Source organism: Trichomonascus vanleenenianus (assembly GCF_965637985.1).
Source record: "Trichomonascus vanleenenianus strain CLIB 3782 genome assembly, contig: TRVA0_030S, whole genome shotgun sequence".
NCBI classification, from domain to species: Eukaryota; Fungi; Ascomycota; class Dipodascomycetes; order Dipodascales; family Trichomonascaceae; genus Blastobotrys; species Blastobotrys vanleenenianus.
Window position 1 is genome coordinate 1 of NW_027481857.1, and position 12,112 is coordinate 12,112.

General features: G+C 47.6%; 4 protein-coding genes across 4 annotated transcripts; 1 reads left to right on the forward strand and 3 right to left on the reverse strand.

Moving 5' to 3' along the window:
* Positions 1-4,010: 4,010 nt before the first annotated feature.
* Positions 4,011-5,330, forward strand: TRVA0_030S00100 (uncharacterized protein; the record flags this gene model as incomplete). The annotated part of the gene is made up of 1 exon (XM_076685855.1): positions 4,011-5,330. The coding sequence occupies one exon, from the start codon at positions 4,011-4,013 to the stop codon at positions 5,328-5,330; it is 1,320 nt and encodes a 439-aa protein (XP_076539831.1).
* Positions 5,331-5,705: 375 nt separating this feature from the next.
* TRVA0_030S00122 (uncharacterized protein) lies at positions 5,706-6,502 on the reverse strand (the record flags this gene model as incomplete). The annotated part of the gene is made up of 2 exons (XM_076685856.1): positions 5,706-6,406; positions 6,454-6,502. The coding sequence occupies 2 exons, from the start codon at positions 6,500-6,502 to the stop codon at positions 5,706-5,708; spliced, it is 750 nt and encodes a 249-aa protein (XP_076539832.1).
* Positions 6,503-7,694: 1,192 nt separating this feature from the next.
* On the reverse strand, positions 7,695-9,239 carry STL1 (glucose-inactivated glycerol proton symporter STL1; the record flags this gene model as incomplete). The annotated part of the gene is made up of 1 exon (XM_076685857.1): positions 7,695-9,239. The coding sequence occupies one exon, from the start codon at positions 9,237-9,239 to the stop codon at positions 7,695-7,697; it is 1,545 nt and encodes a 514-aa protein (XP_076539833.1).
* An 873-nt stretch (positions 9,240-10,112) lies between these two features.
* TRVA0_030S00166 (uncharacterized protein) lies at positions 10,113-11,300 on the reverse strand (the record flags this gene model as incomplete). The annotated part of the gene is made up of 1 exon (XM_076685858.1): positions 10,113-11,300. The coding sequence occupies one exon, from the start codon at positions 11,298-11,300 to the stop codon at positions 10,113-10,115; it is 1,188 nt and encodes a 395-aa protein (XP_076539834.1).
* Positions 11,301-12,112: the final 812 nt, after the last annotated feature.

Consider the following 12,112-nt stretch of genomic DNA (forward strand, 5'->3'; position numbering starts at 1 on the left):
CATCATCTTTTGTGGACTGGATATAGGTATCCCAGGCTACTTAATGTTCTGCCATTGATTTATTTTAATGTTTATATTGAGCCGGCTGTTGAAGCCCAATGTTTAGACACAGTCTTCCTTAGCGTTAACTCAGACTATAATCAAGATATATTATTATTATCTGGTCTTGGGCCACCCGTAGGATGCTAATTGATTTTCATTCATTCAGACCTTTCACCTGAGTCGGCTGTTGAAGCCAAATGTTTAGATACAGTCTTCTTTAGCGTTAGCTTAGACTCTAATCAAGATTTATTATTGGCAATGGGCCAATAATACTTGTATTTCAGTCAGACTAGGATTAAATATATTGCTGAGGTGCAGTGGTTGAGAGAGTAGGTCCTCAGGGTTAAGACTGTAGGGACAGCCGAGGTATAAGAATATCAAATGCTGTGTTACAGTTGCACGAGGACCGAAGACATATTGAGGTGATTACCCATGGTTAGGACTGGTAGACTAGAAGTGATAGTAATCAGAAAGCAGTAAACCATGGCATGCAGTTCGACTACTCCAAGTGAGGGAACGGAATTAGATCCATCCTCTCAACAGTCAGAGCTGTCTTACATGATAAACTAGTCTGACAAGCTGCCAAATTAGGCCACCATCTGGTAGGAGTACACATTCAAAAAATTTTACCTTCGAGTTAACGAGATAGAAGGCAAATATTTTTATGAGTTCAGTTGTTGAGACTAGGGGCAGTTGATGACTGAGAAGTTTGGAGTATCAGTGCTAATTCGCTCCATTGTGTGTAGAAGATATTGACATTTACAGTCCGCTGTTAATTTCGATTACGGAAGGTTGTATGGTCTGTTATTATCATGCAGCTTGTAACTGGAGTGTATGATATATGCACTAGTGTATCAGGCACAATAAATATAGACGATTCTGCATTGCAGAATTATTTCAGGTCCCGAATCACAACACTGCCTGTGCTACGACGACGATTAAGCTCAGTACCAAGGAATCTAGGTTGGCGAATGCACGATGGGTTGTGCCTACAACAGTTCACAATGTCTCTGTCATATTGGACATCTGCTCCCCAGCAACATTCTCGCGGATAAGGATCCGTAGGCATGTAGGCCTCTTGGACTAGATGCTTTGGATTGAAGCATTCCTTATACTCACAGAGGTACCTGATTTGTTGGCCTCTGAGATTACAGGTTTGTCCTTTGGAAATGAACGCAAGGACATGGAGTAGGAACTCGTTTGGGGTTTACCGTTTGAATAACTTGTACATAGCCATCAGCATTCAGCTGGCCGGTAAAAAGCCAACAGCCAAGGAGATTTGGTTTGCAGCTGGTAGAACGTATTACGTCAATAAGGGCTTTGGCTCTGGCTTTACCGAATTTGTTGTGGCGGACTTTAGTTTGAGCATTCATGTGTTTGCTTCTATGGATTGACATGAGGATATTAATGATAATTAGAGTGCAGCAGTAGATGTGCCAAGATGGGTTACCAGGAAAAGCATAAGATATTAGCATCCTTATGGAAATACGCGGTAATATTTATAAACTTCGAAAGAACTCTGCCTGAGCAAAGTTACAAATTCCAGACCGCGCTTACAGAAGAAGCACTATTTATGTGATGGCAGGGCCCGAGTTCACCAAATGCACCATTACGCCAGTAAGAGGCGACACCGTTGGACAAATACGTTGGTTGCGTCCTGGAGATAATGATAAGGCTTTTCAGTTGTAGTAATCCGTGTAGCGCAGTAGCCTATATAAACTGTTTTTTTTAAGACTTCACGAGAGACGTAGCCTTAGTACTTAGGTGGGCGGTACCAGGGTACAATATCAAAGTTCCTTTTAGACATTAAATAAATACAGTAATTTCCCAAAGAGAGAAAGATTAAAAGCTAATAAGCTTTGGCTGCTTTAATCAGGTATATTCCAGCATCGTGAGCAAAGAAACAATACCTTCCTGGTATTGCGAGTCGCTGAGCTGGCTAAATCTCCTCAAAATCCGTGTCCACATCCATTGAATTCTTCTTCTCATCATTTTTCAGCATGGAAAAGAGTGTAGGACCCATGAATGCTCTTTCCCCTGAGATCATTCAGCTAATTATGAACTATCTTAATCTTAAAGAATGGCGAAAATTGCGAATGATGTCAAGATCATGGAAACACATATATGCCAAAGGCTGGTCTGGGCAAAGATATTTATTGGGCCATGCCATATGATTACCCCAGAAGGAAAAGTAGATGGGCTAATGGCTGACAATCTTGATTCTGATGAACTCAAGATTGCTTACGACCTTCGAGACACATTTATAGTATTTACCTACAAGCAATTAAGGGACTTGGAATCAAATTCGCACTTCCAAAAGCTAGTCGGTAGCTATTCGACAGAGCTGTATATACGCTACAGCTGCAAAGTATCAGAGGGAGAAGACAAGCATACATTCGAAGCTATGGCTGAGCTATTTAAGCGAGTGATGAAAGTAAGGCTAAGCTGCAACCTTGGCCATCGAAATGATAGATTTACAGCTTTTCAGCCCCAAAGTAGATGAAGCTATCATTGACGCTAACAGGATGATAATCAAAGAATTGCATGTTTCCGGATCCTTCATCGACTACGGGGGTGGGGTAGCCTTTTTACCAATTTCATGGACGGAAAGCTGGATCCAGGGAGGACGTTTTGAATGGTCGACCTTACCTGTATTTTGTAAGAACTTGGTCGCATTGACAATGCCCATCTGCTGTAGAACGTTGCAATCGCAATGGATACCGGATACTGTTAAATATCTTCGCATAGCAGGAGGCGGCTTTCTTCCGAGTGCAACACTGATGATCCCATGTGGAGTAGAGTATCTCCATATTTTAGACCCTTATTTCCTAGAGGACGCTATGACCTCAGCTCTTCACTGCATGAACTTCATGAGAGTCGGGCAGCTCAAAGTGCTCAAATATGTGGGGACAGCTATCTCCGATAATTTAATCTGGGCGGTAATTCAGGTGAAAGACACCTTACAATGCCTCACAATCCGCTGCACAGAAGTTGATAACTGAAAGCTCCGAGAACTCAGCAATAATGGCCTGGCTCTGAAGCAGCTCAGGCTGCCCAATTGGTGAATTTTTTGGTGATAAATTGCCTGATTCCCTTAACTGCATTGGGAGCTTTTCTGAATTGGAGGAGTTGGTATTGGATGTGGAGGACCCTCCCGGCGGTGCCAATTACGGGACCTTTTGTTCGCTCCAGTTCTTTGATACCCTCGTGGCTGAGTTCCTCCACGGGTGTCCAAAACTATCCTACATGCGCTTACAATATTCTGCTGGTACTTACTCTCGGGTTTCTCTGCGATTTTGGGCGTCTCCCTGTTTTGGAGACCAAAGCGGGCAGTACATTATAAATGTTGCCAGGGCCAGGAATTGTTTATTAAATAACCCTCTAAGAGCTTATGTAGTATATTAGTGATTCTACACCCCATTATTTAGCTATCAATTAGACCAGCAAGCATCTCCGCGAAGCGGAGCTACGGGGGTTTGGGGGCTGGCCCCCAAGTCAATTGAAGCAGTGGAGTGTATATGGGGGGACCAGTCCCCCCAAACCCCCCTGAGGCTCCGCTACGCGGAGATTTAGGCTGTATCTGTTACGCATTGTCACGGGAATCTACGAGAAAATACGGGTACTATTTGGGTATTCGAGCCAGATTGGCAGTGCTTGTTCGTTAGTAAATGACGAGTTGACGCGAGGAGGGTCGGAGTGACTTCGTGGCCGCCTGTCCCTATGGACGAAGGACAATGTACGGTTGAAGACTCAGACTCACTGAGACTGAATTGAAAGATATACAGTAAATGCCATGGTATTTGATAAATATTGAAATTTTCACGTTCATGAGCCGCACTCCCATTTCGTGATTTTCACGTGCAGGGACGCACTCCACATCTCATCGAATCACCCCCTTTAAAAGATATTCGTTCCCTTTATAAGTTGGCAATCGACGGACTACCAGCTCCAAATACACTCATTTTGCCATGTCGAGGGCGAAGCACCAGGCCCTGTCGGGTTCCCTGGTCCACGCGCTTGTTGCAGCCCTGCGATCGCATCCGGCGATAACGAAAACGGCTAGGGCCTATGCCATCGCGTACTTGTACATCATCATTCCTCGAGTATTCTCGCTACTTACCCGACTTGCCAAAGGCCGGATCACAGTACGGGAACTCTTTTCCAAGCTTCTGAGAGCCTTGCGCCGGGGTCTGCTGCCCAATCGGTTCCCCGCCTTTGTCGCTAAGCTTGTAGCAAGCGTATACCTGCTTCACCCAATAGCTTCACGGATCACTGGCAATAGTAGGTCCGGCCTATTCCTTGCCTCTGCTTTGTCAGGATTCGCTTCCTTTGTGAGCTATAAGAATGGACTCAAGAGCCACCCATTAGGGGCCGACACGTCTGACATGACTCTCACCCTGTTTGTGCGGGCGGCAGACGTTCTGGCTCGAATGGCTGGACGGAGTCTGGGGGTGTCTCAATCAGTTATGGAGCTTGGAGATGTAGCGCTTTTCACGGCATCCTGCTTTGCTATCATGTTCGCGTGGTTCTTTTACCCGGAGAAGTTACCACCGGCTTACGCTAAGTGGATCACAATGGCTGCAAATATGGACGATGAACTAGTAGAGGCATTGAGACTATTAAAGCACGGAGATATTGTTTATGGCGAGAGGGGTCCGCATGACGACATTCTGGCAAAGATGTGCCGCAAATTGGGTGTCGATCCGAAGTACGGTAGATTCTCGGAAAGCGTGCCATTGCCATGTTGGCTTGTTCATAATAATATCTCTAATAACTGCGAGGTCCACTTTTTGTACAGGTGGTGTCGTGGATTCCTTACAGCTCTTTCGATTTACGCCCCTATTAACGTTGCGGTTGCTCTGATTGGACGGAACTGGCGCAAAGCATGGAAAAAGATCCTCTTCAGCTCGACACGATCATCAGCATTCCTTGCCACGTTTATTGTTCTTAATTGGTACGGCGTGTGCCTTGTTCGAACTCGAATCGGCCCAAAGCTGTTCCCCAGTGCTACTCCTCAGCAGCTTGAGGACACATGGGGGCCTGGGGTCGGATCAGCATTGTGTGGACTGTCGTCCCTTATCGAGAATCCCCAGCGACGTGGAGAACTGGCGCTATTTGTTGCTCCACGAGCTTTGTCGATTGCCATCCCTGAAAAGCAGCACGACACACATAAGCATATTGAGACTGTCCTTTTCGCCATGAGTTTTGCCGTCTTGGCTACTGCTGCGCGCACTTCGAAGGGTGACATTAGAGGCGTGTTCAAGCGGTTCATGACGGCCGTTTTTTAGTTAGACCTGCGCGTCATTATTTAATTAATTTGACCATCTCACTGGTCTCTCGTCGTACACTTATATCAACAACACTATTAGTATTTTTATAATACAATGCCGGTATTAAGTCCTTACTGGATTAGATGTGTTCGAGGGCCAGCCCTCGAGCTCCCGTAGCTGGGGGCCAGCCCCCAGACCCCCGTATCCTCGTTACAAACTCCAGTTGTAATGCGTAACAGCCCCCCAAATCTCCGCGAAGCGGAGCCCCAGGGGGTTTGGGGGGACTGGTCTCCCCATATACACTCCACTGCTTCAATTGAGCCCCTTTTAGTCACTTATATCAAGAACTGGCTTATTTCAATTGGACCTACTTAATTATACTTTAGCATAGGATTAAAGCCGGCTTCCTCCGTTCTTATCGTGGAAGTTGAACCATTCAACCCAGTCGCAGAAGCACTTCTCCATGGCGAACTTTTCGGCTGGCTTGGTTGGATCACCTCGCACCGCAAAGCCGTGGTGAACGCCCCAAGCACGGGTGGTGTAGTAGGTAGCACCCATCTCCTTAAGAGCAGCCTCAGTCTCAGCTCGCAGCTCCTCAGAGTAGATGTGGTCGTTCTCAGCACCGGAGATGAAAAGTGGGCCCTTGATGGCCTTGATCTCCTCAATGGTGACGAAGGATGGGTGCGCGATACCCGCAGCCTGGACCTTCTTCTCGCCCAGCATCTGGACGGCGTACTTGGCACCAAAGCAGTAACCGGTAGCAACAGTGTATCGTGGCTTCAACTCAGTCTCAACGTACTTCATGACCTTGTCGACAATTGGTCGCGTCTGCTCTGGACCATGGTGCGGGAACCAATCCTTCATGAGGTCCTTGCCGGAGTTGAGCTGCTCCACACTGATAGCATCACCGTAGAAAAGATCTGGAATAACGACCTTATACCCGGCCTCACCAAACTGATCAGCGATAAGCTGGACGTTCTGGAACTTGTGTCCAAATACATCGGTGAAGATGACGAGAACCTTGTCGGACTCTGGGCCGGTGACGTAGTATTCAATGTCTTCGGCAGTTACGAGTTTTCCGGTGACATCACCGGCTAAAAACAGTTAGAGCCTGGCGAGATCTTTAGAGCTCGTTACTTACTGTGTCGGAAGCCGTTAGTGCAGCAGGTAGATGGAGCCTTGGAAGCCATTGTTGTTTCTTTGCAGGTGTGTGTGAAGCAGATGCGAACTTTGCGATATTTAAGTATCTACGTAATGTTGAAAAATGCCTGTCGTCGGTTACACATCCGGCTTCCGATGGGGTTCGGAGATCGCGAAACTCGGAGATAATTACGTCCCCAACCCCGAGAGCCGTACAATATATGCTGTGTTTTCGGCCCCTCGTTAGGTCAATGATTATCGGAAGCCGCTCGCGAGGCTCCTTTAACTGAATGCCGCTTACGACTTTACGTTGTGGTCGTAAATAGTGAATATTAACCTTCATAAAGGGGTAATACCGGTGTTATGGGTACGGGTATTATAACGCATAATGCAGATCTAGCAATCGAGCAATTACAGTACCTTTCCAGGGTTCCACGAAAGGTGAGCGGTTAAGAAATATTATTTATAAAGCATCATATAGTGTTGTATACTGACTGAAGACTCCAAAATCAAAAATAATGCCATCTCGGAGTACCAGTAAGGTTCTCGAAATATCGAATGTCATAACCACAATCTTCGGATACCGAACGGGATTAGCAAACTCGAGGGTTTGCTACAATTTGTTCAACGGAAGTGCCCCTTGACAATAATCTTTTAATGTATCAATTCTGAGAACGTTTTAATTTATTATGCGCGCCGAGACCGCTCTGGTTATAAATGTGCATATGGTTGCGTGCATTCGGCGTACATATCAGCCATGTGCTGCCATCGTCAACTAATGGTACAAAGTACAGTCTATAGATGTTGTAACCCATAGGATGTCGACAGGGGAATATCGTACATTACCACAAACCCAGGGCTGGAGATAATGGATGTCGTCACCTACGCATTGGAAATAAATACGCCATTGCTAGACAGGTGTATTCGAGGGCCAGCCCTCGAGCTCCCGTAGCTGGGGGCCAGCCCCCAGACCCCCGAATCATGAGTATAATTGAAGCTACAGTCTCTCCGCGAAGCGGAGCAGGGGGGTCTGGGGGGACCCGTCCCCCCAGTGTACCAGAGAGCTTCAAAAAGTCCGTTTCCTAGCACACCTAATAAAGTGTAACAATTCAAGCGAAGACTTGTGGAATTCCATATCTCTGAATGTTGTACTTTGACCCCAGTAGCACATTGCAAAACTGATAAACGGAATATTAATAATCTATATCTATACAAACTCTCGAAATAAATAATGTGGCGCTTTTAAGCTTGGGAAATAGAAGAGGAAGAATGGTTCACTTGCTCGGTGTCAACACGTTCCTCGGACTCCTTTTCGTAATCAGAAATGTCCTCTGGCTTGACAAGACCAAGTATCTCGGCCTCGCGCTTGACTTCGGCGTCACTGAGGTAAGGCATCGTCTCAGCAACTCGCCAGGCTGGCTTGCTCTCGGCATTGGACTTGGCAAAGATAATATCAACCTCCTCGAGCGACCGTCCGGCAGTCTCTGGGTAGAAGAAGAAAATAATAGGCACGAACAGGAAGTTAATAAGAGCAAAGAACAAGTAGCAGCCCCACTCAGTCTGGGCAATGAAGATTGGCGTAAACATAACCACGGCAAAGTTGGACAACCAGTTGGTGCAAGTGGAGACAGAGGCTGCGGCAGTTCGAGTCTTGTTTGGATTGATCTCTGGTGGGTAGATCCATGGAAGCGGCAAGATGGTGAACGCAAAGAATGAAATGAAGAGGAAGAGACCAACTGCAGCACCCTTGGCGTTCTGGTTAGTTGGATGAACAAGACAGCCAAAAGTAATGAGGAAAGAACATCCCTGGCCAATAGCACCAATCAGGAACAGCTTTCGTCGACCCACCTTCTCAATCATGAAGAAGGATGGAATGGTAAAAATGGCGTAGATAGTCGAGAAGACACCACCCATGATGAGTGACATTCGTTTACTCTGGTGCATAGAGTTCTCAAACAAGACAGTAGAGTAGTAGATCGCTGCGTTGCAACCGGTAAACTGCTGGAAGAACTGCGTAGAAGAACCAATGAGCATTCGTCGGAAGTGCTGGGTTCGGCCGTGGGTAAAAAGCTCCCTGAATGCAACTTGTTTGTTAGCTTCCTTCAAAGACTCGGTGATGACTTGGATCTGGGAAGAAACATAAGCGTCGTCTGGAGAAAGGCTGTTGATGCCGGCGAGGATGGCCCGCGCTTCTTCAATTCGGTCGTGGGCAATGAGCCATCGCGGAGACTCTGGCATGTGCCACATGCCGCCAAATACAATGAGGGCAAATACAATCTGGAAAGCTACTGGGAATCGCCATTGCACGGAGGAATTGACGTAGGAAAGACCAAAGTCAATCCAGTAGGCAACAAGGGTGCCGATGGCAATGACAGAGCCCTCGAGGTTGACCAAAAAGCCTCGGTTTTCAGCCTTGGACATCTCAGACTGCCAGACAGGAATGGTAGCAGTATTGAGACCATTGCCAATACCAGTAATTACTCGTCCAACAACAAACTGGCCCAGGCCCCAATGAGGTCCAAAGGCGGCAGAAGAGATAACGGTGCCAATGACAATGATCATGGCTCCAGCGAGCACGAGGGGCTTTCGGCCAATCCGCTCACCGCGGAACAGCGCAAACAGGGCGCCAAAGAAACAGCCAATCTCGTAACACGAGGTCACGGCGCCTTGGACAACAGTGGCATGATGGGTCTCACCTTTAGTTGCTGGGAATTCGTCGTTAAACTGAACACCAGTAATAATACCACTCATGAGACCTTGGTCATAGCCGAAAAGCGAGAAACCCATAACGGCGACAAAGGTGACAGTCCACCGTAGGGACCGGCCTTGGAGGCCTCCCATATTCGTACGTCCTGCTTTCATAGCTTCTATCATGATGACGGTTTATATTCTATAAAGGAGACAGGTTAATGTCATTTCGCTGAGAAGTTAGAGCTTTTATATCCATTCAGGGCCCAAGAAAAATAAAATAAGATAGAATACTACCCTGTATAGGGCTTCTCGAATCCGCCATGACTTTTGACGTCGATTGGCAATCTACCGTTTGAAAATTTCCAAAACTTTTCCACAAACATGGTAAGTGATTAACATCATCATGTTTTACGTTGATGTCATACATGCTAATAAAAATTGTACCGGGTACCGAACCATTTACATTAGACACATCTCCGATGACGCTTGGTTTAGAGATGGCTTAACAATTCTCGCCCGCTTTTTCTTTTTGTAAATGACTTCATAGCCCCTTTAAGCGGATCCCTCGTACAAAAAAAATAAGCCGATAGCTCTTCTATTTCGTCATTGAAAGAGTTTCGAATGACATGGTCAGAGTGTGCGGCGCTAACGCAGATTAGCAACCTGTTTTAAATCTTGTCTCAGGGGTTTTCCTTTTTGCCCATCGAAAGGAACATTTCGGTCCGGCCTGGTGTATACACTACGCCGATCGCCTCACCAAATGCAGCACTTTCCGGCCCGGCAAACGTGCATGGCAATGGTTAGGCGCATCGTCAGGGGGCATGCATTGACGTAGTGCGCCGCGGAAATATGCGGCGCTACGGTGGAAAGACTACCACACATAGCAACTGTGTGAGCATCGCCATACATCCGTTTCGTCTCGGAACGAATTACCAGCGTCGGAGACCTCTCTAGAGCGGGATGGTTTGGTTACACTGAGGACTTCGGTAATTCCGACTCGGGGACTCCGCTAGAAAGCAGGGCCTGTCGGAGCGACCGGTTCTGCTCACTCAATGCTACAAGATACTCATAAACGACCATGAGAATGTCTGACTTGGACTTACGGGTCGTTGCCGAGCCGTCGACAAGCGTTGGTACAAGAGAGCACATCTTGTCAAACTGCCTCTTGATCAGGTCTCGGCGCCGCTTCTCACTCGAAATATGATTCATGCGCTTCTGGGTCTCGCTTAGGTAATCGCGGCGGCTCGAGGTGGTGCGAACCTTGCCTGATGCAGTGGAAACCGATTTCGCCCGCGGTTTCTTCAATGCGTCAGGATACGGCTTGGCGGAAGCAGCTTCCACCGGCGACAGTGGTGGGGTTGGCTCTTTCTTGATTGGAGGGAAGTTAGGATCGGATGCAAAGGCCAGAGGCGGATGTGGATTTGGCAGTTTCTGCGGCTGGTGGTGGTGGTGGTGGTGATGATGATGGTGCGGCTCATGTGGCTCATGCGGCTTTTCAACATGAGTGGGAGGAGGATGCGGTGGGGGCGCGTGTTGATGATGGGCCGCTCCAAATGATTCTACTGGGTCAAACTCGACGTTCAACAGGCCGTCGGCCAGCTTGGGGTCGAACAAAAAGTTTGGATCAACCGACACCTTGTCCAGAAACTCGGACAGGGCCCACGATTCCTGCTCATTAAGTAGGGATGCAAAAGGACTAGCACTTAACCCGTTCAATTGAGCTGTACTAGTCCCAGGACTGGTGCTACTACCCACAGGATGGTGCACTAGCTGGTGGTTATGCTGAAGATGGGGCTGAGGCTCCGCATTGTGGTGGTCATTCACAAAAGGCTCCTGATCCGGGTGCAGGTTCGCGTGGAGAGACGCGTGGAAATCCTGACCGCTCACAGGAGCGCTTGGCAAGCCCCCCTTGAAATGGCTCAGCTGTCGGTTGAACTCCTCCTGAAGCTGGCGCTGGTACTGCTCGTGGATCTGTCGGTTGAGCTCCTTATCGTCGGTCCCAGTATACGCCCATTCCTTAGCGAACCCATTGTCCTTGTCCACGGTGTCAAAGGCGGCACCAAACTCAGTTTTGAACATTGAGAACGCGGTGTCAAAGTCTACATCCGGGGAGAACCCCAGGTCAAACGAAGTCTTGCTGCTTGGCGATGAAGACATTGCCTACTCTAGAGTTTAAGCCGGTTTATATATATCCACGAAAATAAAATGCTTGTTCCGAATATATTCGCCATTCGGAAAGGGCAGAGAGGGGCGTTCTGATGGTCAAAACGTATTAGGTCTGCTCTACTATGCGTCCAAATGGTCTATTTGACACCGCCGCCCAAGTGGGGTTACAGTGTCCCTCCTCTCCCTGTGGGAACGGCCAGTGCCGTCGCTTATCGCATTAGAGGCGTTCTGCAATATACGCGCACCCCGGCGTATTCCCGAGCCCTTCCTCCACTATTAAGTCGCTTCGGCTACTACGGATTTCCTAATAGCTTGCTAAACAGCTGACGGTCTAGACAGTAAACGAAACATTGAGGCATTGCACCAGTTGAAATCTTTCACTTGGAGAACGCTAATAGGTCTCCTCGAGTTCCTCAGGGTGCGCCTCGCATCTTCACGTGAAATTTCGGTTCGAAAAACGCGATTTTTGTGGGGATGCGCGCGGCCGCGCGAGCAGTTATAGTGGAGCACATTAAAGGAGGGGCATTGTGTTTAATTACGTGGAGGTTGGGGGGCGATCGATATATCGATCTCTCACTGTATTAGACGGACATGAACGGGGAGCGTTTGAACATGGATCTTATGCATTAGTGCCTAATCGCTTGCATCAATGCTGCTGTTTTATGCTGCGGATGCAAGGCCCCCTCAACTACGGTGTATTTTTGATGAATTGCACCGGAAAACCACATGCAATCTCGGGATCTTTTCGTCAGTAGTGGTAGTGTAGTAAGGGTCAAATCAAACTTTAATAGAAAATTATAGCT